At 44.7% G+C, this 26,099-nt stretch overlaps 1 protein-coding gene across 6 annotated transcripts in view; it reads left to right on the forward strand.

The window, feature by feature from the left end:
• Positions 1–26,099, forward strand: part of TECPR2 (tectonin beta-propeller repeat containing 2) — a 107,930-nt gene that overhangs the window by 785 nt on the left and 81,046 nt on the right. For 5 of the 6 annotated variants that reach the window (XM_053224957.1, XM_053224960.1, XM_053224959.1 and 2 more), the window contains exon 2: positions 12,748–13,038. In XM_053224957.1, coding sequence (XP_053080932.1) covers positions 12,820–13,038 — 219 coding nt within the window. In that variant the 5' untranslated portion in view covers positions 12,748–12,819. Of the gene's footprint in view, positions 1–11,266; positions 11,359–12,747; positions 13,039–26,099 lie in introns of all 6 variants that reach the window. The other variant, XM_053224958.1, reaches the window with a different exon arrangement.

Raw genomic sequence — 26,099 nt, forward strand, 5'->3', positions numbered from 1 at the left:
AGACCCGGGTTCAGGTCACAGCACTGCCCCTTCTTAGCTGTGTGCTCGGGGCAAGTGCTCATCACTTGCTGCAGTTTCATCATCTGTAAAACGGAGATGATGATAGTTTCTACCTCTGTGTTGGTGGGAGGATCCAGCGGGTCCGTGCGGGTAAAGCGCTAAGCACCGAGCCTGGCTGGCACCTGATACATTTCAGTAAAGGGTAGCCCCTGCTGAGTTACCCACATGCTGTCCTCCCGTTTCTCTTCCCTGCCCTTTCTTCTTCCTCACTTTCCCGCTGAGATTCAGGAATTTTATCCCGTTCCTTCTATTCCATCTGTTGGCAGAATGTAGGTTCCCAGCCTGGGTGCACATTTGCCTTACCTGCTGGAGGGATGAGTTGCACTTGGGGTTGGCTCCCTTCCTGTAAACCCACTGGGAGCAGAATCTGGGAGGAAAGCCCCTGTATTCTGTGTCGTCACCAGTGTCTCCCGGTCTCCTAAGCTGCAAGGCTGTTTGTACTTTCTTACACCCAGCAGAGTGCACCTCGATAAGCCTCTGACCTTGTGGGTTTTTTTTTTTTTTTTTTTTTTTTTTTGGATAACCCAACTTACATCCCCTGTTGGTTCATTCAGCAGGTATTATTTGAGTCCCTTGGATGCCTGCCACATACCAGGCTCTAGGGATGCTGTGGTTCTAGTCCCTCCCTCAGGGAGCTTTCTAGTTGGAGAACCAGCAGGTGCGGGTATAGGGACTGCTTTACCCGAGACCATGGTGGGGAAGTTGGGATAAGGATAGTCCTCCTGGAGGAGTGACTAGCCAGTAGCTTTTGTTGGGTTTAAGTTATTTTGTAGCCACATCATCATTTTCAATAGAAGATTGTCTTCTTCTGGATCTGCTTTCCATTTTAGAAAGGTAACACTTCAGGTTTGAGGAAGGTTATTTTATATTAGCTTCCGTGTAGTTTGGACAGAACGGCTACTGGAACTTCGTGGGGAAAAAAGGAAGGTAGCAGGAGTCAGGAGGAGCAGTCGATTGAACTTGGAAAAGTGAAGGGCCGATCAGGTAACAGTCACACACATAAGGAAAACGAGCTTTGGTGTCAATCCTGGAGAGATTTCTAGATACAGTGAAGCACAAGGAGCTTGGTAGAATCAGGAGGGAAGAGTTCCCAGCTCTGCTGAGGTAGACGTGAGCTGTTGTTCGATGTGTGTAGTCAGGTTCACTAAGACCTGGACTTCAGAGACCAACGAGTTTTTGCATGATGGTGGGTGTAGCTGAGGTAGAATGGTCTTATGTTTTGGAATATCATGCTTAGGGGATCCTGGCTTCGGGCTCTGAGAACTTAGTTTACAAATAGGTGTCGAGTGCTGATTGTACCATGCGCCAGTGGTCTTTCGAAGCACCACAAGGTGTGTAGACTAGAAGGATGTGGCTGAAGAAAGAATCCAGGAAAGAAGCTAGACAACTAAAGATGAGGTGCCGTGTGATGACGAGGTGCTTAGTGTTCTCCGAAAGCAGAGAAAGACCAACTGTTAGAGAGAGGCTGTGAAGGTTTCCCAGGGGAGAACGAGTTCTTAAGGGGGGGTGGGGGGGTGGGGCGGGAAGGGAGGAAGAGGCCTTTGCAAAGACGAACAGGTCCTGGTGTGTTCAGGGCCTGTGCTGGGAAGCTCATTGCAGCTGCGGGGTAGTGTGTGTGGAAGGAAGGGAAGCCTGGCACCAGGCTAGATACACATCTTTTTTTTTTTTTTAATTTTTTTTTTTTAATGTTTTTATTTATTTTTGAGACAGAGAGAGACAGAGCATGAACGGGGGAGGGGCTGAGAGAGAGAAGGAGACACAGAATCAGAAGCAGGCTCCAGGCTCTGAGGCATCAGCCCAGAGCCCGACGCGGGGCTCGAACTCACGGACCACGAGATCATGACCTGAGCTGAAGTCGGACGCTTAACCGACTGAGCCACCCAGGCGCCCCTAGATACACATCTTTTTAAAAAATGTTCTCCTTCCACGCTTCCGTGAGGCTATAGCCTGTGTGCACCGGCCAGCCAGCCAACAGGCACGGCAGCGGGGCAGTGACATTCGTCTGGGAGATAAATGACTTCATTCCCATTGTGCTCAGCCATGAGATTTTAACACTTGAAGGAGTGATGGATGCTGTAGCCAGACTTCAAAAATAGATTGTACAACAGGGATACTAATTGTCTTCCTGGAGATTTTGGAGACAGTCCTTAAAGCATCTGAGTTGTGGAGTGCTCTGGCAGTGCAGGGTTCCTGTACTGAGTGAATGGTGTAGACTGTGCATTGTAGTCCTTGCTCCAGTTTTGAAAAGCGGCCCACCAAGGTGGCATCAGGGTGCTTGCTGTCAGTCAGCATGGAGAGCGGCTGACACCCTTCCAGTGTATGGGGTTGATGGTAGGCGCCATTGTGGGGAGAAGCATCCTCACTGGAAGAATGTGGTAGACTGATGTTTTGTACTTCTAATGGAAATATTTGTGACCAAGGAAGCATTATTGATTTTAAAGATTGGGTTGAGGGGCACCTGGATGGCTCAGTTGGTGAAGCGTCCGACTTCAGCTTGGGTCATGATCTCACAGTCTGTGAGTTCGAGCCCGGCGTCAGGCTCTATGCTGACAGCTTGGAACCTGGAGCCTGCTTCGGATTCTGTGTCTCCCTCTCTTTCTTTGCCCTCCCTTGCTCATTCTCTGTCTCTCTCTCTCAAAAAGTAAACATTAAAAAAAAAAAAAAGATTGGATTGAGAATATTATTTTGCAGTAAGACCTGAAATTAACGTCTTATTTATTCAATCAGCAAATGTTTACTGAATATCTGCTCTGTGCCAAAGATATTGTTAGGTACTGGGGTTTACAGTTGTTGCGTATATTTTCACGAGAGATCATTGAACTGCTTAGCAGGTAGTGACTGAAGGTTGCAATGAGAATCACGAAGGACGTACACAAGGTGACAGGACAGGGAAGAGGGGTGGAGGGACTATAAGCCATCTGCCCAGGGAGGGACTTTGCGAAGGCAGGTTTGTGGGGTCAGATAAAGGATCATTGGAGTAGAGGGGATAGAGGCCTGAGGAGGGACAGAGGGGGCCAGTGCCGCAAGAGCTTGGTGGCCAGGTGGGGATGTGATGGGGGAGCCAGGAAGGCTGGCGGCACAGAGCCTGATGAGGCCACCGAAAGGCATTTGGTTATTTGAGCCCTGGGGGACCCCTGAAGGATTTTGAATGGGATGGGTTGTATGAGATGCACCCACTTCTCTTTCAGAGAACTCTTTTTAAAAAGGGGGGCGTTGGGGTGCCTGGATGGCTCAGTCGGTTAAGCGGCCAACTTCGGCTCAGGTCATGATCTCGTGGTTCGTGGGTTTGAGCCCCGCGTCAGGGTCTGTGCCAACAGTTCAGAGCCTGGAGCCTGCTTCAGATTCTGTGTCTCCCTCTCTCTCTGCCCCTCTCCAATCACACACACACACACTCTCTCTCTCCCAAAAATAAATAAAATGTCAAAAAAAAAAGAAACTTGAAAGGGGGGGGCGCACCTGGGTGTCTTCCAACTCTTGATCCCCCTCCCGCTCGTGCACATGCTCTTTCTCTCAAGATAAATAAATAAACATTAAAAAAAGAAAGACTTTATTTTTTCAGAGAAGTTTCAGGTTCACAGCAGAGTTGAAGAGAAGGTACAGAAATACTTTATATACCCCTGTCCCTGCGCTCACACCGCCTCCCCCGTTGTCAGCATCCCCCACCAGAGTGGGACGTTCGTTACAATTGATGAAACTCCGCGGACACATCATAATCAACCAGAGTCCGTAGTTTACTTTGGGACTCACTTTTGGTGGTGTACATTCTGTGGGTTTGGACAAATGTAAAATGGCACGTATCTGCCATTATGGTATCAGTATTTTCACTGCCCTAAAAATCTCGTGCTTTTGTTTTTTCATCCCCTCCCCCGCCACCCCTGACAACCATTGATCTTCTAACTGTCTCCATAGTATTTTGCCTTTTCCAGAATGTTACATAGTTGGAATAATAGAGGATGTGGCCTTTTCAGATTGGCTTCTTTCATTAATGCACATTTAAGGTTCCTTTCTGTCTTTTCATGATTTAATAGTCCATGTATTTTTAGCGCCGAATAACATTCTGTCTTCTGAATGGACCACAGTTGATTTATACATGCATCTACTGAAGGACATCTTAGCTGCTTGCAACTTTTGACAATTATGAGTAAAGCTGCCATAGATATCTGAGTAAAGGTCTGTGTGTGAACGTACGTTTTCAGCTCCTTTAGGCGAATACCAAGGTATCTAAGTGCGGGATCATATCATAAGATTATGTTTAGTTTTTTTTTTTTTTTTAAGTAGGTTCTATGCCTAACATGGGGCTCAAACTCACGATCCCAAGATCAAGAGTTGCATGCCGTATGGACTGAGCCAGCTAGGTGCCCCAGGTTATGTTTAGTTTTGTAAAAAAACCACCAGATGGTCTTCCAGAGTGATCGTACCATTTCGCATTCCCACCAGCAATGAATGAGAGTCCCTGTTGGACCATCCTCACCAGTATCTGGTGTTGTCAGTGTTCTGGATTTTAGCTGTTCTAATAGGCGTGCATCTCATTTTTTTTAATTAAAAATTTTTTCTTTATTTTAGAGAGTGCACGAGTGGGGGAGAGGGGCAGAGGGAGAGAGCGAGTGAGTGACTCTTAAGCAGTCAGTGTGGAGCCTGATCTTAGGACCCTGTCTGTGATCATGACCTGGGCCAAAATCGAGAGTCGGAAGCTCAACCGACTGAGCCACCCAGGTGCCCCACGTGTGTCTTATTTTAATTTGCATTTCCTTGATGACATATGATGTGGAACATCTTTTCATGTGCCTATTTGCCATCTGTAGATCTTCTTTGGTGAGGTGTCTTATTAGGTCTTTGGTCCATTTTTTAACCTGGTTGTTTGTTTTATTGTTGAGTTTTAAGAGTTCTTCATATGGTTTGGGTAACAGTCCTTTATCAAATGTGTCTTTTGCAAATCTTTTCTTCCAGTCTGTGGTTTGTCTTCTCATTCTCTTGACATTTTCTTTTGCAGAATTTTTTAGTTTTAATGAAGTCTAGCTTATCAGTTATTTCTTCCTTGGATCATACTTTAGTGTTGTATCTAAAAATGTCATCACCATGGGATGCCTGGGTAGCTCAATCAGTTCAGCGTCCAACTCTTGATGTCAGCTCAGGTCTTGATCTCAAGGGTCATGAACTCAAGCCCTGCATTGGGCTCCACACTGGGCATGGAGCCTACTTAAAGTGAAGTAAAATAAAATAAAATGTCATCACCATACTCAGCGTCGTCCAGGTTTTGTCCTGTGTTATTTTGTAGGAATTTTATAGTTTTGTGTTTAAAAAAAATTTTTTTTTTAATCTTCATTTATTTTTGAGAGAGAGACAGCGTGTGAGCGGGGGAGGAGCAGAGAGAGAGGGAGACATAGAATCGGAAGCAGGCTCTGGGCTCCGAGCTGTCAGCACAGAGCCCGACACGGGGCTCAAACCCACAAACCGTGAGATCATGACCTGAGCCAAAGTCAGTCGCTTAACCGACTGAGCCACCCAGGTGCCCCTATAGTTTCGTGTTTTACATTTAAGCCTGTGATCCATTTTGAGTTAATTTTTGTGAAGGGTATAAGCTCTGTATCTAGGTTGCTTTTTTTCTTTTTTTCTTTCTTTTTCTCTTTCTTTCTTTTTCCCCTTCCTTCCTCCCTCCCTTCCTTCCTTCCTTCCTTCCTTCCTTCCTTCCTTCCTTCCTTCCTTCCTTCCTTCCTTTTTTTTTTTGCATGTGGACGTCTGCTTGTTCCAGCGCTGTTTGTTGAAAAGACAACATGTGCCCCATTGCATTGCCTTGGCTCCTTTGTCAGGGATCAGTTAATTATATTCGGGCAGGTCTGTTTCTGGGCTCTGTATTTTGTTCTGTTGATTTATTTGTTCTGCCAATACCACACTGCCTTGATTACTATAGCTCTAGAGTATGTTTGACAGCCGGGTAGTATCGTCCTCTAGCTTTGTTCTTCTCCTTCAGTATTGTGTTGGATCGTGGCTATTCTGGTTCTTTGCTTCTCCGTGTAAATTTAAAATAGTTTTGTCGATAACCACAACATAATTTGCCTGGACTTTGATTTAGATTGCATTCCCAACTGTAAATCAAGTTGGGAAGAGTTGACATCTGGACAGTTTCAAATCTTCCTACCCATGAACATGGGGTATCTTTCCGTTTATTTGGTTCTCTGATTTTGTTCGTGAGAGTTTTGTAGTTTTCTTCATATTGATCTTATACGTATTTTGTTAGATTTAGGCATAAGTATTTCATTTGGGGGAATGCTAATATAAATGGAATTGTGTTTTTAATTTCAAATTCCACTTGTTCATTGCTGGTATATAGGAAAGCAGTTGGCTTTTGTATGTTAAGCTTGTATCATCACCTTGCTATGATTGCTTATTAGTTTCAGTTTTTTGTTGATTCTTTCAGGCTTTCTACATAGATGATTATGTCATCTGCAAAGACAGTTTTATTCTTTCCTACTCTATCTTTTGTGTCTTTTTCTTGTCTTATTGCATTGGCTAGGACTTCCAGTGTGATGTTGAAAAGGAGTGGTGAGATAGGGAGCTCCTTCCCTTGCACCTGATCACAGTGGGGAAGCTTTGAGTTTCTCACCGTTAAGTGTGCTATTGGCTGTTGTTTTTTTATAGGTATTCCTTGTCCACTTGAGGAAATTTCTCTCTATTCCTAGTTTACTGAAGTTTTTAGGATGAATAGGTGTTGGAGAGCTGTTCCTTCTTTTTCTTCTTTTTTGCAATAATTTTATTGAGGTATAATTTACATGCCATATAATTTACCCGTTTAAAGTGTACAAGTTGGGGCGCCTGGGTGGCTCAGTTGGTTAAGCATCCGACTCTTGGTTTTGGCTCAGGTCATGATCTCACGGTTCGTGGGTTTGAGGCCCACATGGGACTCTGTGTGGACAGTGTGGAGCCTCCTTGGGATCCTGTCTCTCCTTCTCTCTCTGCCCCTTCCCTGCTTGCTCTCTCTCTCACAAAATAATAAACTTTAAGAAAAATTTGTGCAAAGTGTTTAAAAAATAAAGTATATAGTTCAGTGGTTTTTAGTGTATTCGTGGAGATATGGAATCATCACTACAACCAGTTTTAGAGTTTTGTCGTCATTCTAAAAAGAAACCCCATACCATTTAACGGTCACCTCCACCCACATTCCCATCTTCTTCCAGCCCTAGGCTGTCACTGATTTACTTTCTGTCTCTTTAGGTTTGCTTATTCTGGGCATTTCATATAAATGGAATCAATATGTGGTCTTGTGTGTCTGGCTTCTTAAACTTAGCATCATGTTTTCAAGGTTCATCATGTTATGCACGGATCAGAACTTCATTCCTTTTTATTGCTGAATAATATTCCATGGTGTGGATATACTGTTGTTTTGATGGACAATTGGTGTTGTTTTAAATTTTTACTGTTATGAAGGTAATATTATGAACATTTGTGGACAAATTTTTGTGTAGACATATGTTTTCATTTCTCCTGGATATACAACTAGGAGTAGAATTGCTGGGTCATGTGGTAACTCTGTTTAACCTTTGAAGAGCTGCCAGACCCTTTCATAGTGGCTGCATCATTTTATTTTCTACCAGCAACGTATGAGGGTTTCAGTTTCTTCACATTCTTATTAACACATATCTTTTTTTATTATTATTATAGCCATCCTAGTGTTTAAAGTGATGTTTCATTGTGGTTTCATTTTGCATTTCCCTGATGATTAATGATGGTGAGCATCTTTGTTGTGCTTCTTGGCCACTTTTTTAATGTTTATTTATTTTAGAGAGAGAGAATGTGTGCAACCAGGGTAGATGCAGAGAGAGGGGGACAGAGGATCCGAAGCGGGTTCTGGGCTGACAGCAGAGAGCCCAACACGGGACTTGAACTCACAAACTGTGAGATCATGACCTGAGCTGAAGTCAGATGCTCAACTGACTGAGCCCCCCAGGTGCCCCAAATTATTGGCCACTTTTATGTCTTCTTTGGAGAAACATGTATTCGGATCCTTTGTCCATTTAAGAATTGTCTTTTTGTTATTTTTAAGAGTTCTCTATATGTTCTGGATGCAAATGCATTATGAGATATGTGATTAACAAATATTTTTCCCAATTCTGTGAGTAGTCTTTTCAGTGTCTTGGTGGTGTTTTTTGGAGCACGAAAGTTTTTAATTCCGACGAAGTCACAGAGTTCATTCCCACTGCTGGGTGTGAGCTTAGGTTCTAGAGGGCAGCTGTGGGAGCAGGAGAGCAGGCATTAGAAGAATGTCGCAGAGGCCCAGGTGAGACACGTGATGGCTTCCTCCTGGGCATGGCCACAGCTGGTAAGAAGGGGCCAGGTGTGAGGTAGGTTAGGCAATAGAGTTGATGGAACGAGGTGAGGGGTTGCTCTGGGGGTGAAGGAGAGGGAGAAGTCAGGCACGAATGCTAGGATTTCAGCCCCAAAAATTGATTCAAAATTTGATTATACTGCCCATTATCTGCCACAGAATTGTGATAATTTTTAATCTGTGCTGGGGCATGCAAGTGAAGGGATCCTTACACATTTTTCAAGTTGATAGTGTTATCGTTGATTGCGCCAAAGAGATGATTCCAGGGACTCTGTCCTTCCACGAATACCTCCTAAGCCACCGCAAGTAAACGTATAATCCAAGTTAGAATAGTGTACCTGCCCTGCAGATGAGTTTCGAGGCAAATCCTCCGGCCCCTTCTAACCAGGCCGCAGTCTCAGATCCCTTCGTATGGAGATTATGGAGCTGACAAGTGAATGGTATCAGATCAAGGGAATGAATTTTTAAATTTGACAGAGCTGCTTTGAGGAAAATGGCTTTGAAAGGAGGAAATAGTACTAGCTGACGTTTGTGAAGTGCTTAGTCCTTCCACTTGCTTCTGAGGAGGTCTCGTCCGCTAAAGCAGAAATTAGAACATTTTGGTTCGGAAAATTTTGGTTTATGCATGTAGTGTGTTCGCTGCAGCTTTTCTGTACAGATTAAAAATTGTGTTCTGGCGGAATATTTAATGAAATGGCAAATGCTTCTGGTTTATAAAGTGAAAAACTGTGTGTGTCTGCACATGTGTGTCTGTCACTACCTGTAGATATAGCATGTCTCTGTACGATGGGATTATTATTTTTTTTAATGTTTTATTATTTATTTTTGAGACAGAGAGAGAGAGAGAGAGAGACACGGAGCGTGAGCGGGGGAGGGGCAGAGAGAGAGGGACACACAGAATCCCAAGCAGGTTCCAGGCTCTGAGCTATCAGCACGGACTCCCCAACGCGGACTCAACTCACCAGCCGTGAGATCATGACCTGAGCCAAAGTCGGACACTCAACCGACTGAGCCACCTGGGCACCCCCGTACAATGGGATTATTAATGCCATTTATTTAGTTCTTTGTAATTTTCCATACTTCAAAAAGTTTACAGTTTGTTTTGAGAGAAGGGGGGAGGGGCAGAGAGGGAGACAGAGAATCCCCAGCAGGTTCTGCGCTGTCAGCGCAGAGCCCGATGTGGGGCTCGAACCCATGAACCATGAGCTGAAACGAAGAGTTGGACACTTAACCGACTGAGCCACCCAGGCGCCCCTCAATTTTTTTTGTTAATTTGAGATAGAGTGTGCGTGCCTTCGAGCTGGGGGTGGGGAGATGAGAGGGACAGAGAGAGAGAAGGAGAGAGAAGAAGAATCTTAAGTAGGCTCCACCTTCAGCACAGAGCCCAACGTGGGGCTCAATCCCACCACGGTGGGATCCTGACCTGAGCCAAAATCAAGAGTTGGACACTGAACTGAGTGAGCCACTTAGGCAGCCCTCAATTTTTTGATGGTGAACATTTATAACTGTTTAAACAAAATTTCATTTTAAAAACTTTGTATAAATTGTGGCTTCTCAGTGTGTTCGCATGTACACGCCCATCAAGGAAACAAAGCCTTTAACTGCTCCTATGCTGCCTTACGCTTGAAGATGGAAAGATTGTTGAAATAGCAACAGTGTCCTCATCTGTACAATGGAGATAACAGTGGTCCTGATTTGGCGAGGATTTAATGGGTTAGTGTGCTAAGGATAGTTTCTATGAAGTAATAGCATTAGCGATTAGCGCTATTGCTATTGTCATTCTTTGCATTTTGGATTATTGTCCCATGTCCTTAAGCGATCTACCTCCTTTCCCGTGGTATCTGTCAGCAACTGGTTTCACTTGAGTGCATGAGGCCATTTCATTTTCATTTGATTCCTGCATCATCTGAGTCTCGCCCACCTTTCTGGAGTACTTGCATAAATCAAGGAGTAGTCTTGCCCTTGCCTAGTTACAGGCTTATGAACCGTGCTGCTGTGTGGACGGCACAGCATTCACCATCCAGATGCCTGTTGCGTCAGCCACTTAAAGCTATGTGTGTGCTCACTTCAGCGGCACATGCGCTGAAGCTATGGGAGCTTGGGCACGTTTCGGAACCTCCCAGAGCTTCAACCTCTGCTACAAAGGGGTGTATCAGTCAATTTTCTTTCTTTTTTTTTTTAAGATTAAAAAAGAAATTTAGAGAGGGACAGAGCACGCACGAGAGGGGGAGAGGGACAGAGGGAGAGAATATATATATATATATATATATATATATATATATTTTTTTTTTTTTTAATGTTTGTTTATTTTGAGAGAGAGAGAGGGAAACAATCCCAAGCAGGCTTCACTCTGTCGGCACAGAGCCCAACTCGGGGCTCGAACCCACGAACCGTGAGATCATGACCTGAGCCAAAATCAAGAGTCAGATGCTTAGCTGGCTGAGCCACCCAGGTGCCCAGAGAGAGAGAGAGAGAGAGAGAGAGAGAGAGAGAGAGAGAATATCTCGAGCAGGCTCCATGCTCAGCGCAGAGTCCAACATGGGGCTCGATCCCATAACCCTGGGATCATGACCTGAGCCGAAATCAAGAGTCAGCTGCTCAACCAACTGAGCCACCCAGGGGCCCCAGTCAATTTTCTTAACCATCACAGAGGGATGTGATTCTTATTATTACCATTAGAGGAGCTCTCACAAATTACACTGCTTGCTTCTTCGTATTGACTGTTGTGATTATCAAATGAAACAGGAATCTGAAAATGCTTGGATCACTGGGTATGCCATAGAGATCCAGGGGGGGTATTATTCCTGCAGTGAGTTGAGGCAAGATTGGAGAAAAGGAGATTATTTTGTTGGTCTTCCACTCTTGTCACTCCTTCCTTCCTTGCAGATTTTCCTCGTACACAACTCATCTATTCAGCAAATACTTACTGAGTGCCTCTGATATGCCTGATCCTTTTCGAGGTGCTGGGGGCTACAGAGGTGAGTGAGGCAGATGTGGCCCTGCTCTTGTGGGCCTTACAGACCAGTGATGGTAGAGGGGGTCAGGCAGAGACGGCCAGTCAAAAGAGAAGGCAGAAGAAGTGTGAGCAAGTAAAGCAGAGAGAGGGGACCAGAGAGGGCTTGGTGGTGGTGGTAGGAAGCACACTGTAGGGGGTGGTCAGGTGGGACCTCGTGGATAAGGGGACATTTTAGCAGACACCCATATGCTGAGAAGAAGCGAAATCTGAGTGACGCCTGGAGAAAGAGCATTCCAGGTGGGAGGGACAGCCCAGTGTTGGGGCCCCTGGGTGAGAATGAGTTGGGTGTGAGTTTCGTTATAAGAGAACTTGAAGTTGGTCAGTCAGCTTTATAGAAATCAAAAAGCCACAGTTCAGCAGACCGCAAATCCGGCATCCTAACAAGTTCTTCCTAGAGGGGCTTAAAGTCTCCGTAGAACTGAAGGACTAGAATATACCCCTCCAGCTCTAATCAGGATCGGACACTGCCTGTAGCTGCTGCTTGTCTGTCAGAGCTGTGATGGCACGATTGGAAAGACTCAGGACCTGGAGCGAGAAGACCTGGACTCAGGTCTCGGCTTTGTGGTCATGGGCAAGTCTTGTGACCCTTGGGTCCTCAGGCCCTTCTCCTCAAAGTTGGAGGTGATGCCACTGATCTCACAGGTGGGACAAGGAGTAAATGAGGGGCTGACCCCTTCATAAATGACAACACACTGTGTAAGGACTGAGTCTCTTTATTGCGGGAGGCTTTGAACTCAGAGTGCCAAGAGGTACGGGTGTCAGGGTGGAGCAGGTGCATCGCGGAGGCTCTGAGCATCGAGGGGGCTGCAGGCATCCAGCTGGGGGACGTGCTTCTCTGCTGTCTCGACACAGCGAGTGTATTTCCACACCAGGACTGGTTCGTTGTCCTCCTGGGACAATGGCTTTCCTCTTTCTCTTCATGTTCCGTCCGTCCTCACGAGCTTTGTACTTCAGGATGTTTCCAGTGAAGCCTTTCCCACTACTCTGTCCCTCTTATCAAGACCTACAGCTTCGCACCCAATCACATGTGGTTTTGTGTGTCTTCACTGTTTCTTTTGCCTGCCTGGCTAGATCATAAACTGCTCGAGAATAAGAACTGTTTCTAATATTCTTTCTGTTTCTCCGTAGTATTTATTAGCACAGTATAAATTATAGAGGCCAGCACATATTGACGTGCACGTTGAATTAAAGTGCTCGAAGTGATCTTAATGACACCTGGTTTACTTTCTCCGTTGAAATAAGCCGCAGCTGTAATTTTTCCCCACCTGCAAGTTCCTCGCGCCCACCGTTAAACATGACTTCTCTTTGGCGTGACCAGACGTTGAAAGAATTACAACGCCTTGTTCTTTAGCCCCCAGGTTTCCCCAGATGCCAATCAAACGTTCCTTTTCCTGCCTGAAGATCATCTGCGGAAACCTCGGCCATGGCATCAGTATCAGAACCGGTTACCTTCAGAGAGTTCTGCCCTTTGTACTATCTCCTCAATGCCATTCCCACAAAGGTCCAGAAGGGTTTCCGCTCCGTCGTGGTCTACCTCACAGCTCTCGACACCAATGGGGACTACATCGCGGTGGGCAGCAGCATCGGCATGCTCTATCTGTACTGCAGACACTTCAACCAGATGAAGAAGTACAACTTTGAGGTGAGTCTTGCTTTTCTTTACTCCTTAGTATGCAAGAGGCATGGCCGACGTTGGACACGCTCGTGTCTCCTAGGATGGGGTAATTGACTTCCGATTTGGCCTTAGTATCTCACCCAAACACTACTTGAAAACCATCTTTAATTGAAGTGGAATATAACTAAAGACGTTGGTTTGTTTTTGTTTTTACTTTTCTCCCCCTGCCTCTAGAAGTTTAGCACCACTTTAAAAGAGAACATTTTAGTGTTAATATGTAATAGAAAACTTTGGAAGTTGGTACTTTCTTCTACATATTTTTGTTTCTTAGGGTACCTTGACTGACTTGGTTAAATGATCTCTAGTTATTGTGCTGAAATTATTATGAAGAAAGGACTAGTATCAGTATTGGCTAGCTACCCAAACAGGTACATCTGAAATAAGATCTCTCCTTATAGAACATTGCTGTTAGAATCTCAGCCAACCTCTGTTCTGTGTTGGTTGACTTCAGGCATTGCACGTCTGTGTATTGTAGATGCTGGCAGGCACTAAATAAATATTGACACATCATCGTCAAATTCACCTACTTAGTCGATATCTGTGGTTTATTGAGTACGCGGCTTTTGTGAGAGACTCCCAAGGTGACTGAGTTATGGCTTCTCCCTCATGGCCTGGTGTGGCTCTACTATTCCTGTAGTTAGTGGGCTTTTATGGACATCTTTAGACAAGACTTTTGTGTTTAGGAGTGCCTGGGTGGCTCAGTCAGTTGGGCGTCCAACTTCGGCTCAGGTCATGATGTTACATTTCATGGGTTCGAGTCCTGCGTCAGGCTCTGTGCTGACAGCTCAGAGCCTGGAGCCTGCTTCAGGTTCTGTGTCTCCCTCTCTCTCTGCCCCTTTCCCACTCATACTCTGTCTCTCTCTCTCTCTCAAAAGAAATAAACAGTAAAAAAAGAAAAAAGAAAACAAAATGATAGACCTGATTAAAACGTATCAATAATTATATTAAGTGGAAATGATCTGTACTTATCAATTAAAAGAAGTTACTGGAATGGAGGAAAAAATTATGAACCAACTATATATTGTTCATAAGAAACTCAATTAAAAATTAAAAGGATGGGGGCGCCTGGGTGGCTCAGTCTGTTAAGCGTCCGACTTCAGCTCAGGTCATGATCTTGTGGTCCATGAGTTCAAGCTCTGCGTTGGGCTCTGCACTGACAGCTCAGAGCCTGGAGCCTGCTTCAGATTCTGTGGCCCCCTCTCTCTCCGCCCCACCCCTGCTTGTGCTTTGTCTCTCTCTCTGTTGTTCAGAAATGAATAAACATTAAACAAAATTAAAAGGATGGAGAAAGGTATGTCATGTAAATGCTAATTAAAAGAAAGTTGGAGTGGCGATGTGATTATCAAAGTAGTCTGAGCAAAGAAATAACTAAGGTTAAAGAGAGCCATTCCGTTGGAAAAGACACAGCAGCCTTAAATGTGTGTACCTTAACAAGCAAACTCCACAATAGACGGAGCAAAAAGTCTCATAACTGAAAAACCAAGAAATCCACAATTCTAGTTGGAGACTTCAGCACTCGTCTCTCAAGGATATAGAAATATAGAAGAGCTGAGTGACACCATCAGCTGACATTGTCTCATTGACATTTACAGAACGTTCCACCCAACAGCAGATGAGGGTGTGTTCCTCGTAAGTAAACGTGGAACATTCACTGAGACCATATTCTGGGTCATAAAACGTGTCTCAACAAGTTTAAAGTAGAGCAGACTTTGGTTCTCTGTTTCACTCTGTTTTCTCACTTTTTAGTTGAAGTGTACTTGACATAAAGCGTACGAATTTCAAATGTACAACTTGGTGAATTAGCCTAGTTGTACAGCCGTGTGATCCCTAGATCAAGATGCAGAACGTCTTCAGCAGTCCAGTAGACTCCCAGCGCCGGCTGCCAGTCAGTACTCCTCTCGCGGGTGCCTGCTCTTCTGACCTCTAACACTGCAGGGTACATTTGCTAGCCCCTTAGGTTTTAATTCACTGCTAGGTCATCTTTGGCATTAAGGTGTAGGGTTGAAGCGCGCGCACATGTGTGTGTGTGTGTGTTCCAGAAAGTGTATTTGGATGGAAGTGGAACACAGGGCAAGGATATGGAGCAGCGTGGGTTAAGGCCAGAAAGGCGGGTGGGGCCTCGCACATGAGACTGTAGGCTGGAACCTGCTTCTGGGGCAGGGTCAGCTCTGGGACCCTTGTGGGCTGTGTGGGCTAGGGGCCAAGTGTGAATTCAGACCCTTTACTCGGGTTGCATTTCAACCCAGTTCTCTGTTATAAAACACATGTGGCTTATTGATACCATTGTATTGTCCTTTTTAAAATATAATTATATGACTGTTTTTTAAAGTTCACCACCAAACTCACAAAAACTTAGAGAAAAGCGAGTGTAATGTTCCCCGGAATGAAACTACAGTTACCCCTGACCGTCAGTTTTATAGTTTTACCTAGAATTAGCTTTCTCTTTATCCTATGATGAGCCCCATGAGCTTTGAAGGAAGGTGATGTCCTAGCACCAGGGGTGCCCAGAGTTTGGGAGAATCAAGTACAAATTCTTGGAACCAGCAGATGAAGAGGGGACTCCAGGAAAAGTCATATATTATATGTATACGTCCGCTGGCTTTCTCTGACGGAGGGATCAGAAAAAAATGTATTTTACTGGGGCCAAAATCCAAACTTGACAGCCCCAAGTATCCAAAACATTTTTCAAGCACCCATTTGGTATAGAATACAAACCCGTAATTGTGGAAAATCACAAAGGAAGTGCAAAATAAAAATTCCGTTTTGGAAAGAACACGGAATTTGGAATCAGAATACTGGGGTGGGAAAAGAAAGCTAAATATCCGTCTGTAAAACATACGGGAAAAGGTCTGCAGGAGCGCTCCTGACTCTCCATCATGATTCTCTAAATCTCTGTGGGCCTGAGAATGGGGTAGGCTAAGGGAGGGGGTGTGAAGAAGTATCTTTTTGTTTTCTTTAAATGTGGTGGAATCATTCGAATTTTTTGGTAACAAGAATATTTTCCCATTTCCTTGTTTTGGGTTTTTTTTTTTTAAATGTTTTTGAAGTTTATTTTCGACAGAGAGACAGAGTGAGCGAGGGACGGGCAGAGAGAGGGGGAGAGAGAGAATTCCGAGTAGGCTGTGCGCTGTCAGCGCGGAGCCCAATGTGGGGCTCTACCTCACAAACTGTGAGAGCACGACCTGAGCCAAAATCAAGAGTTGGACGCTCAACTGACCGAGCCACCCAGGCGCCCCCGTATTTACTTGCATCAACACAACAACACAAAGCTCTGTTTTGAGTGTTGGCTGTCGGTTATTAGCTACGTGATCCTAGAGATGGATTAACTGTTTTGTTGTTCTGGTCATTTTTGTCTTCAGAGCTGGCTACGTCTTAGAATAATTTGGCACGATTCCCATGTTTTTCAAATAAAGAAATGGTAAGATTCCCGCTCCACGCCACACAGCTGGTTGCCTGACCATTATGCTCGCTTCCTATGAGAGAAGACAGGGCCTCCACAAAAGTCTGGATTTGGAAGACAGTGGAAACCAGATTCAGAGTCTCTGGAATTTCCAAGTGAAAATTGAGAGACACATCAACTAGTTTCATTTAGGGGAAATCTAAGATTTTATAGGAAGGTAAATAAAAATAAAAGTTAGTCTACCCTCTCATGAACCCATGTGTGGCATGGATGAAAGATGATGTTTTTAAATGAAGTTCTGTTTCTAAAGAAGGAAAGCAGACCTTATATGTGCTAAATACAGCCTGTCGTGTGTTTTCAAGAATAATACTTTTGGAAACCTTTTTTCCTACACGAGTTAGTGGGAGAGGGCAGATGGAGACACAAGAAGTTCTTCTAGCTCGTGCCAAAAGCACAAGAAACTGTGAGGAGCTAATAACGAGTATAAAAATGTTATAAACTTGTTAAATATATGGGTGTGAAATACGTAAGAACAGACCGGAACGATAAGTTGACCTGAGCTTCTGATTTTCTCTTTGGAAAGTAATTGTATAACCTCTCTTCTTAGCATTCGGTGAATGGCGGAAATTCCACGGATTCGCCCCCAGAGCAGTCTCTGCACTACCTGGTTCTCACTTCTGCAGCCTGTCTGCACTTGGGTCTCCAGGAGTTCATTCAATAAGTACCCAGTGCGGGGACACCTGGGTGGCTCCGTCGGTTGAGTGTCCAACTTTGGCTCAGGTCATGATCTCGCAGTGTGTGAGTTCGAGTCCTGCATCAGGCTCTGTGCTGACAGCTCGGAGCCTGGAGCCTGCTTTGGATTCTTTGTCTCCCTCTCTGTCTGCACTGCTCCCCTCCCCCCCCCCCCCAACACACACACTCTGTTTCTTTCTCCTTCAAAAATAAATAAACATTAAAAAAGAAAAAAGTACCCAGTGCTCACCGTGTGCTAGGCCCGCTTGAGGTCCTGGAGAGGCACAGAACAGGGCAGGCAAGGCCCCTGCCCTCAGGGGACTCGGAGTCTAGTGGGGAGCCAGAGCCGCCAACACACAGACGAACAAGAAGGGGGTCTGAGGGGAGAATAAAGCAGAGGAGGGGGTGAGGAGCTGCAGCGCGGGGCGTTGCAATTTTAAATAGGAAGTTCAGGGAAGGGCTCGCTGAGCAGTGACAGCTGCATGGAGACCCAAAGACAGCGAGCAGCATGATGGACGTGCTGTTACAGCGGGGGCAGAATATTCCCAGTGGAAGGAAGGAGAGGCCTGAGCATGGGAACATGTCTGTGATGTTTTCCAGTCAGGAAACTCATGCTTCAGAATGTTATGAATGTTTCCTTAACTTTTACCAAGTATGTGTGTGTGTATATACGTGTGTGTGTGTGTGTGTGTGTGTGTGTATTTTTTTTTTTTTTTTTTAAGTTTACTCATTTATTTCAACAGAGAGAGTGCATGCACGTGAGAGAAAACAGGGTAGGGGCAGAAGGAGAGGAAGAGAGGATCTTAGGCAGACTCCATGCCCCGCACAGAGCCCGACTTGGGACTCGATCCCACAGACCTTGAGATCATGACCTGAGCTGAAATCAAGAGTTGGATGCTTAACTGACTAGGATCCTATGATCTAAATTCTGGCATGTCAGTAGCATTGCGGTATAGGGTTTCACTGGTATCCTCAGCATGGATTGCTTCAACTCATTAACTAATGGTAATTTAAAATTGTATTTGCAATTGTAATGACTCCAGAAGAGTCAAGATACTAATGGCAAAAGAACAAGATGGGAGGGGTTGCTCTACTGGGTTAGCAAGGCTTATAAACCTTCAGTAATTAAGCTGATTGTGGTTGTTAGCACAAGAATAGATAAAGAGATCAGATCAAAAAGAATAGAACAGAGAACCCAGAAAATCCATACATATATGATTGCTTGAGGTTTTGCAAAGATGCTATTACAAGGTTGTTCTACTAAATGGTGTGGGACATTTGGATATGAGTATTTGGGGGAAAGTGAAACTTGATCCCTACCCCACTTCAGATGTTTATTTTGTCTCAACACTTTAAAGGTATTATATCATCATCATTTCCACTGCTGGACTCCTGCTGGCCGTCGAATTGTTTTCCTTTGTAGGTAACCTTGCCTTCTGTCTCTAAGATTTCTCTAGTGGTGGTGTCCCGGGCCCTAGGGACTTCCTTCAAGTCCAGTGGATGTTCCCTACTCCAATTTGCCCTATGGAATTAAGGAAATTATTCCAGAAAAGGGGATGCTTTGATTTAACTTTTGGATCATCAAATAGTTATGCAAATATTTAAACTTTAAACTGTGGTTCTGTGTTAGTAAAAGAAGGATAAAAGTGAAACAGTTCTTTTGAATTTGATGAATATCTTACTAGAGTCTTCTTAAATGTCTCTAGGTATTTTCGATCTATTATTTGATATGCTAGCAGTTTCTCCTAAAGGTTAAGCTTTGGCATATCGAGAGACACTCATGAAGAAAGCCTTGTCACATTTCACAGCTCCCATGAGCTCACTCGCAAAGAACGCTTCCCCTTCGTACAGTTTTGTCCTGTGTACGAAGGGAAAACCGCCTGCCAAGGAGCCTGAGGAGGTTGGTGGAATGCTACCCTGGTGGTGAAGTATTTGTTCAGAAAATCATCACTGGCTTCTTTCAAATCAGTCTCTTCTTAAATTTTTTTATCGCTAGATTTCCATTTTGAGGGGGGTTAAGTTGCCACAAGGCAGCAAGAAGTGCTCCTGGGAAGTTGGAAAGGAGGGAAATGTAGGAGTCAGCATACAATAGATGAGCCCTGAAATGGACAGAGTCTCCTTAAAGAGACAGAAGAGTGACTCCCAGGCCAGAATAAGACTGAACTGTCCCTACATCAGAAGAAAAAAGGAGGGGTACCTGAGTGGCTCAGTCGCTTCAGCATCCGACTTTGACCCAGGTTGGCCCCGCATTGGGCTCTCTGCTGTCAGCACGGAGCCCGCTTCAGATCCTCTGTCCACCCACCCCCCCCACCCCTCCTCTGCTCATCCTCTCTCTCTCTCAAAATAAATAAACTTAAAAAAAAGAAAAAGAAAAGAGGATGTGACAGCAGGAAGAGAGCGTATAGTCTAATGGGTAACTTGGGAAAAATCGGGCCGAATTACCCGTGCAGCTGGGAGTCCCTTTGAGAGCTGAGACCCCCTTGGCATGGCCGGCCCTAACGCTTACCATGGCTTGCTCAGAAATTGCTCTCTGCTAGCCAAGCAGCTTTTGACTAAGACTTGCTGCCCATGCGCATCATCCAGTGGGGAAGAATGTACAGGTCCTACGTACGTGAGCATTCTGGTTTGTGTGACCGTTAGTTCTTTGTAAAGTAATAAACTGGCTTTTTGGCTTAAACTTTAACTTCTTGTGCATGAGATGCCCACAAGGCAACCACCCTGGGCACTGAACACAATAGGACACTGAAAAAACTGAGTTTCTGAGTCAGGAAGGTTGAGGGCCAGAACCTCCACGTGCTCACTCACCAGTCTGAGTCTGTGTTGGGCACGTGTGTGCACCGTAGTGCGTAAGGGCACGTGCACATGTGATGAATGCTGTGAAAAGCAAGGGGATAAATTCCAATTCCAGGATAGTGGTTTTGGTGGCATGAGGGTATGCAGGTAGGGAGAAGGGCCCAGAGGGCTTCAAAGGTGCCCTCGACGTTCCCTTTTCCAGGCTGGGTCGGGACTCCGTGGACGTTCATTTTATGACCATCTAAGCAGCTGTCTAAGTCATGTCGTATGTAGTCTTGTATATGTGAACGTATTTCATCGTTGTAGAAATGGAAACGAGAGACTCCCATGCCACGAGGCACTTGGGATTCAGCCAACTGGCATCGTGAAGGCAGCAATCTTGTCTGCCCCGCCCCTCATACCCGTCGGAGCTGACCATGTCCTTCCCGTGGCCCCCCCGTACCTGTGTGTCAGTGACAGTAATGCTTGGTTCCTGTATGTGTTGATGGGTCTTGTCCTTTTCCTGGACCGTGAGAGCCCCTGAAAGGGACACGTTGTTCGTGTCCACACGACAAGCACAGTGAAGCCATCAGTAAACACGATTGCTTAATCTTCAGCGTGCATCTCATTGTAAATCAGCAATGCATTCATTTAATTTTTTAATGTTTATTTCGAGAGAGAGAGAGAGACAGAGCGTGAGTGGGGGAGGGGCAGAGAGAGAGGGGGAGACACAGAATCCGAAGCAGACTCCAGGCCCTGAGCTGTCAGCACAGAGCCTGACGTGGGGCTCGAACTCACACACTGCAAGATCGTGACCCCAGCCGAAGCTGGACGCTTAACCGACTGAGCCACGCAGGCGCCCCTGTAAAGATCCCATTTTTAAATAATATCTTAAATGAAGGATTGGCTTTATGAAATAGAAATACTGTTTAAAAAGATGGATGGTGGCTTTGTGCCTTCCGTTTTCTAAAACAGGTTTTGTGTATCCTGATCCAGTCGTGAAAAATAAGCCTCGAATATTTTCTCCACCTGTGTCTTTTTATTCTGTGTGGCACTTGGTGATAGCCTCATCTCAATTGCCCTCTCTCCCTGCGGGGGTGTATGTAACTGGGGAGCCCTGAGCCTGCCGCTGTGCCCACCCAGAACCACGCTTCCCACTGGCGCTCCCGGCCTGTGACTGGGTGCAGCTGGGACACAAGGCACACCTACGCCCATGAAGCTGGTGACTCCTGACAAGTGACGCTGGCTTGGGGGCTCCTGATGGCAAGGCCACAGCTTTCTAGAACTGCACTGCGGTTGGAGATTAGCCTGTGCAACTCCCCTTCCTTCCCTTGTCTCCGTCTCAGGTCGCAGACCTGCGCTCGCTGTGAGTTGACAGTGCTCCCCGCCTCTTCCGGCCGGGTTTGCCCAGACAGATGCCGCGCATGTCTGCTTCCACTGGCAGGTCCTGCTTTTTGGCAGACTCGTGCTAACGCAACCGTGTGGTTCGGTCTTCCGGGCGTTCGATAGCCTGCTTCTGTCAGTTACCATGACGGGAGGGTTGAATCCATCCACAGAAATAGTGCATTTGTCTTTCTGTCCGTTTCTGCTTCACGTATTTTTAAAAATTGTGGTAAAACATACAGAACATAAAATTTATCATTTTTCCATTTTTAAGTGTATATAGTTCAGTGGTATTCAATATAGTCACGTTGTTGTGTTGTTTCGTGCATTTTCAAGCTCTATTGTTTGGTACTTACACATTTAGGATTGTTGTCTATTTATTGAATAGATCCTTTTATCACTATGTAGTATCTCTTTTTTATCTCTGGTGATATTCCTTGTCTACTTGGGTGGTGGTATAGCCTCTCCTGCTTGCTTACAATCAGAGTTTGCCTGGTATATCTTTTTCCATTCTTACCTTTAGTTTATCTGTGCCTTTATAACTAAAGTGCATTTCTTGAAGATAACATGAAGTCAGGTCTTATTTTTTTATTCAGTTTAACAATCTCTAGTTTCTTTTAAGTTTATTTATTTTCAGAGAGAGAGAGAGAGAGAGAGAGAGAGAGCGCGCATACACAAGTAGGGGAGGGGTAGAGAGGGGGGTGGGGAGAGGGAGAGAGAATCCTAAGCAGGCTCTGCGCTTACAGTGCAGACGTGAGGCTCAAACTCATGAACTGCGAGATCATGACCCGAGCTGAAGCCAGATGTTTAAGCCACCCAGGCGCCCCTGCTTTTTTTTTCCTTTTTAAGTAATCTTTATGCCCAGCATGAGGATTGAACTCACGACCCTGAGATTGAGAGTCGCAAGCGCTACTGACTGAGCCAGCCAGACGGCCTGATAATTGGCATATTTAGGCCATTTATATTGAATGTAATTATTGATATGGTTGGGTTTAAGTCAGTTTCTCGGCCTGACAGCTACTGACACCTTGGTCTGGGGTGCTCTCCTGGGTATTGTAGGTGTTTAGCAGCATCCCTGCTTTCTGCCTACCAGATGGCGTTTGTATCACCTCCAATTGCAGCAACCTCCAGAAACTGTCACATGCCCCATGGACAGGCTGGGGGACAGACTTGTCCCCAGTTGAGAGCCATCAGTTAGGTCTACCATCTTGGTAATTGTGTTCTGCTTATCCCACCTGTTCTTTATTATCTTGTTTTGTTTATTTTCTTTTCCTGCTGTCTTTCAGACTAATTATTTTTTCATATTTCTATTTTATGTCCACTATGGCTTTTTAGGCCCTCCCGCTTTTCTTTCTTAGCAGTTTTTCTAGGATTTACAACATGTGTCCTTTGACTTCTCTCCGTCTACCCTCAAGTAATGTAACATCACTTTACAAATAACATAAGAACTATTCAACAGTTTATTTTACTTGCAGATTTTGTGTCGCCGACATATAGAAATAGAATTGATTAATATGTATTTTACTTCCATTGTATTTTATAGATTTCTTAGGGTTTTCTACACAGGTGATCACTTCTGCCTGTGCAGGAAGCATTTTACTTCATTTTTGCCAATGTGTATGCCTTTGCTTTTTTTTTTTTTTTTTTTTTTTTTTTACTCGAGTGACTGCACTGGCTGGGACCTCCAGTACAATGTCCACAGTAAGAATGGACATCTTTGCCTTGGCGTGTACATGCATTAGCTGTAGATTCCTCATAGATGCTTTTTGTTTCTACTTAATTCTGTTCCTAGTTTTCCGAGAGTGTTTTAGTCATGAATGAGTATGGAAGTTTGTCATATTTTTTCTGAATCTGTTGAGATGATAACATGATTTTCTTCTTTATTCTATTAATATGGCATATTATATGTATTGAGTTTGATTGTTAATCCAAATGTGTATTACTTCTGTAAACCCCACTGTGTAATGATGTATTATCCTTTTTAAAATCTTGCTATCTTCCTTTCGGTAATATTTTATTACAGTTTTTTTTTTTTTTTGTATCGATATTCATGAGGGATATTAGCCTATAAGGTTTTGTTTTGTTTTGTTTTGTTTTTGGCCTTTAGTTTTCTTACGATGTCTCTGGCCTTTCTCATCTAAACGTAAATGTCTCGTACTCTTGATTTTTTGCTTGTCTGAAGTCTCTGTGTCTCTAAGTTGTTTAAACAGATCTCTATTCAAAGCTAACAGTTTTTCTATCTTAGCACTTTGAAGATGATCTTCCATTGTCTTCTGGTCTCCATTGTTTCTGTTGAGAAGTTTTGTTTTTTTTAAAGAATTTTCTTTTTTTTTTTGAGAGTGAGCATGCACGTGCATGTACGTGTGCAGGGGAGGGGCAGGGCGAGAGGGAGAAGGAGGATCTTAAGCAGGCTGCATGCACAGCATGGAGCCCAATGAGGGGCTCGATCTCACCACCAGGAGACCATGACCTGAACCAAAACCGAGAGTCAGACGCTTAACCAACTGAACCACCCAGGTGCCCCGAAACATTTTATTTTCAAGCACTCTCTACACCCAACATGGGGCTTGAACTCACAACCCCAAAATCGAGAGTCACGCACTCTACCAACCGAGCCAGCAGGTGCCCCGAGAAGTTTGGTTTTTAATAATTACTCATATCTGGTCATGTGCCCTTTTTTCTGACATATTAATATCTTCTCGGCATCTGAGGTTTTAGCGTTTCACTACACAGTGTGTATATGTGGATTTCTTTCTGTTAAACTTTTTCAAGGCTTGTGCTCCTGAGGACACGGGTCTTTCATCAATTCTGGGTAACTTTTAGCCCTTATCTCTGAAGATGTTGCCTTCTGTTACCCTCTTTTCTTCTGGCATCCCAATTAGATGGATCTTTGGATTCTGTCCCCTAGGACTCTGCTCTTTCACGTTTCTTATCTTTTCCTCTCTCTACGTGGCACAGATCTGTCATCTAGTTCAATAATTTTCTTTCAGCTCTGACTAATCTGCTATTTAATCACCCATTAAGATTTTAAATTCTTTTGACTCTTTCATTTCTATTTCCGATAGTAGGTTACTATTATGTTTTAAATTCTGTATATATTTCTTTAAAATGTTAAGCATATTTCTTTTATGCTCTGGGTCTCTTCGATCTAAATGCTGTACTTGGGTGGAGGCAAAGGGTTGTACAATTCTGTTATTGTGTTAAAAAATTATTTTTTTCATGTTTATTTACTTTTGAGAGAAAGAGAGAGAGAGAGAGAGTGCGCGCAGGGGCAGGGCAGAGAGAGAGAGAGGGAGACCCAGAATCCGAAGCAGGCTCTAGGCTCCAAGGTGTCAGCACAGAGCCCAACATGGGTCTCAAACTCACAAACCGTGAGACCATGACCTGAGCCAAAGTCAGACGCTTAACCAACTGAGCCACCCAGGAGTCCCTGTTACTGTGTTTTTTTAGTTGATTCTTCTTCATGGGGCCTTTTTCCCATGGTGGTTTCTAATTAGAAGCTCTGTGACTGGTCCTAATACGTGTGAATCTGAGGGACCTGGGTCGAGACTGTGTCCCACAGATGGGGTTTAGACTCCCTCTGCCAGGCCTCTTGGCATGCTGCTAACATAGATGCACTTCAGGTCAACTGCCTGGCATGGAGCTCTTTTTGAGTGGAAACAGAAGATAAATTCAAACTCAGATGCTGAATAGGGCAGGCTGGTGGTGACAGATTCTTGGGGAACATTCTTCTCTTTTATTCACTCTAGCCAATGTCTGAGAGAAGACAGAGTTCCTTGTCAGCTCCATTTGCCAGCAAATTGATTTTTCCCTAGTTTACACTTTGATGGTTAGGCCTTCAGGGGGTCTTCAGGGGCTTTTGCAGGGGATGGCCGTTCCAGCTCCCACCTCATCTGGCCTGAAGCCTTGTCCGCATTTAGCCCTGTTCAGCTCAGGAAACCAAGGCTCTTGGTGTTGGGCAGACAGTTCTGAGGCAGCCCGTAGCTTCAGGGCTGCCTTCTGTTCTGGTTTGACAGTATTCTTATCGGCCTTGGCCTCTGTTGATTTTTACTTCCTAGAGATCAGCTATGCATTTAAAAGGGTGTTTTGTGGGGCGCCTGGGTGGCTCAGTCGGTTAAGCGTCCGACTTCAGCTCAGGTCACGATCTCACAGTCTGTGGGTTCGAGCCCAGCGTCGGGCTCTGGGCTGATGGCTCAGAGCCTGGAGCCTGCTTCCGATTCTGTGTCTCCCTTTCTCTTTGCCCCTCCCCCGTTCATGCTCTGTCTCTCTCTGTCTCAAAAATAAACGTTAAAAAAAAAAAATTTAAAAGGGTGTTTTGTGTATCTTACTCAGCATTTCTAGATGTTTGGAGAGGAACGTTTTTCAGAATAGCTACACTCATACTATAGGAAGTTGAAGCCTCGTATTTTGTTTCCATCTAAAGTATAGCTAAGTATTGATATTCTGATTCTTGCGATGTTTTGGTTCTTAAGAACTGTAACACTTACTAATGATCATATTAAATAGCGTTAAGTCACAATGTTAGTTTATTAAAAAGCATGTGTACATGCATCGCACATAGATACTCAGGCTTCCAGCCCACCTGAATGATGATTTTTATTTTGAAACCACTCATTCAGAAAAATTACACCACCGCTTTGTGCTATGACACGGCAAGGTCTCCAATAAGGGATCTTGATTCCTGATGTGGTGGCAGTTCTAATAATTACGAATTCGCAGGGCAGTATTGTCTTCACCAGCC

Source organism: Acinonyx jubatus, chromosome B3, assembly GCF_027475565.1.
Source record: "Acinonyx jubatus isolate Ajub_Pintada_27869175 chromosome B3, VMU_Ajub_asm_v1.0, whole genome shotgun sequence".
Lineage (NCBI taxonomy): Eukaryota > Metazoa > Chordata > Mammalia > Carnivora > Felidae > Acinonyx > Acinonyx jubatus.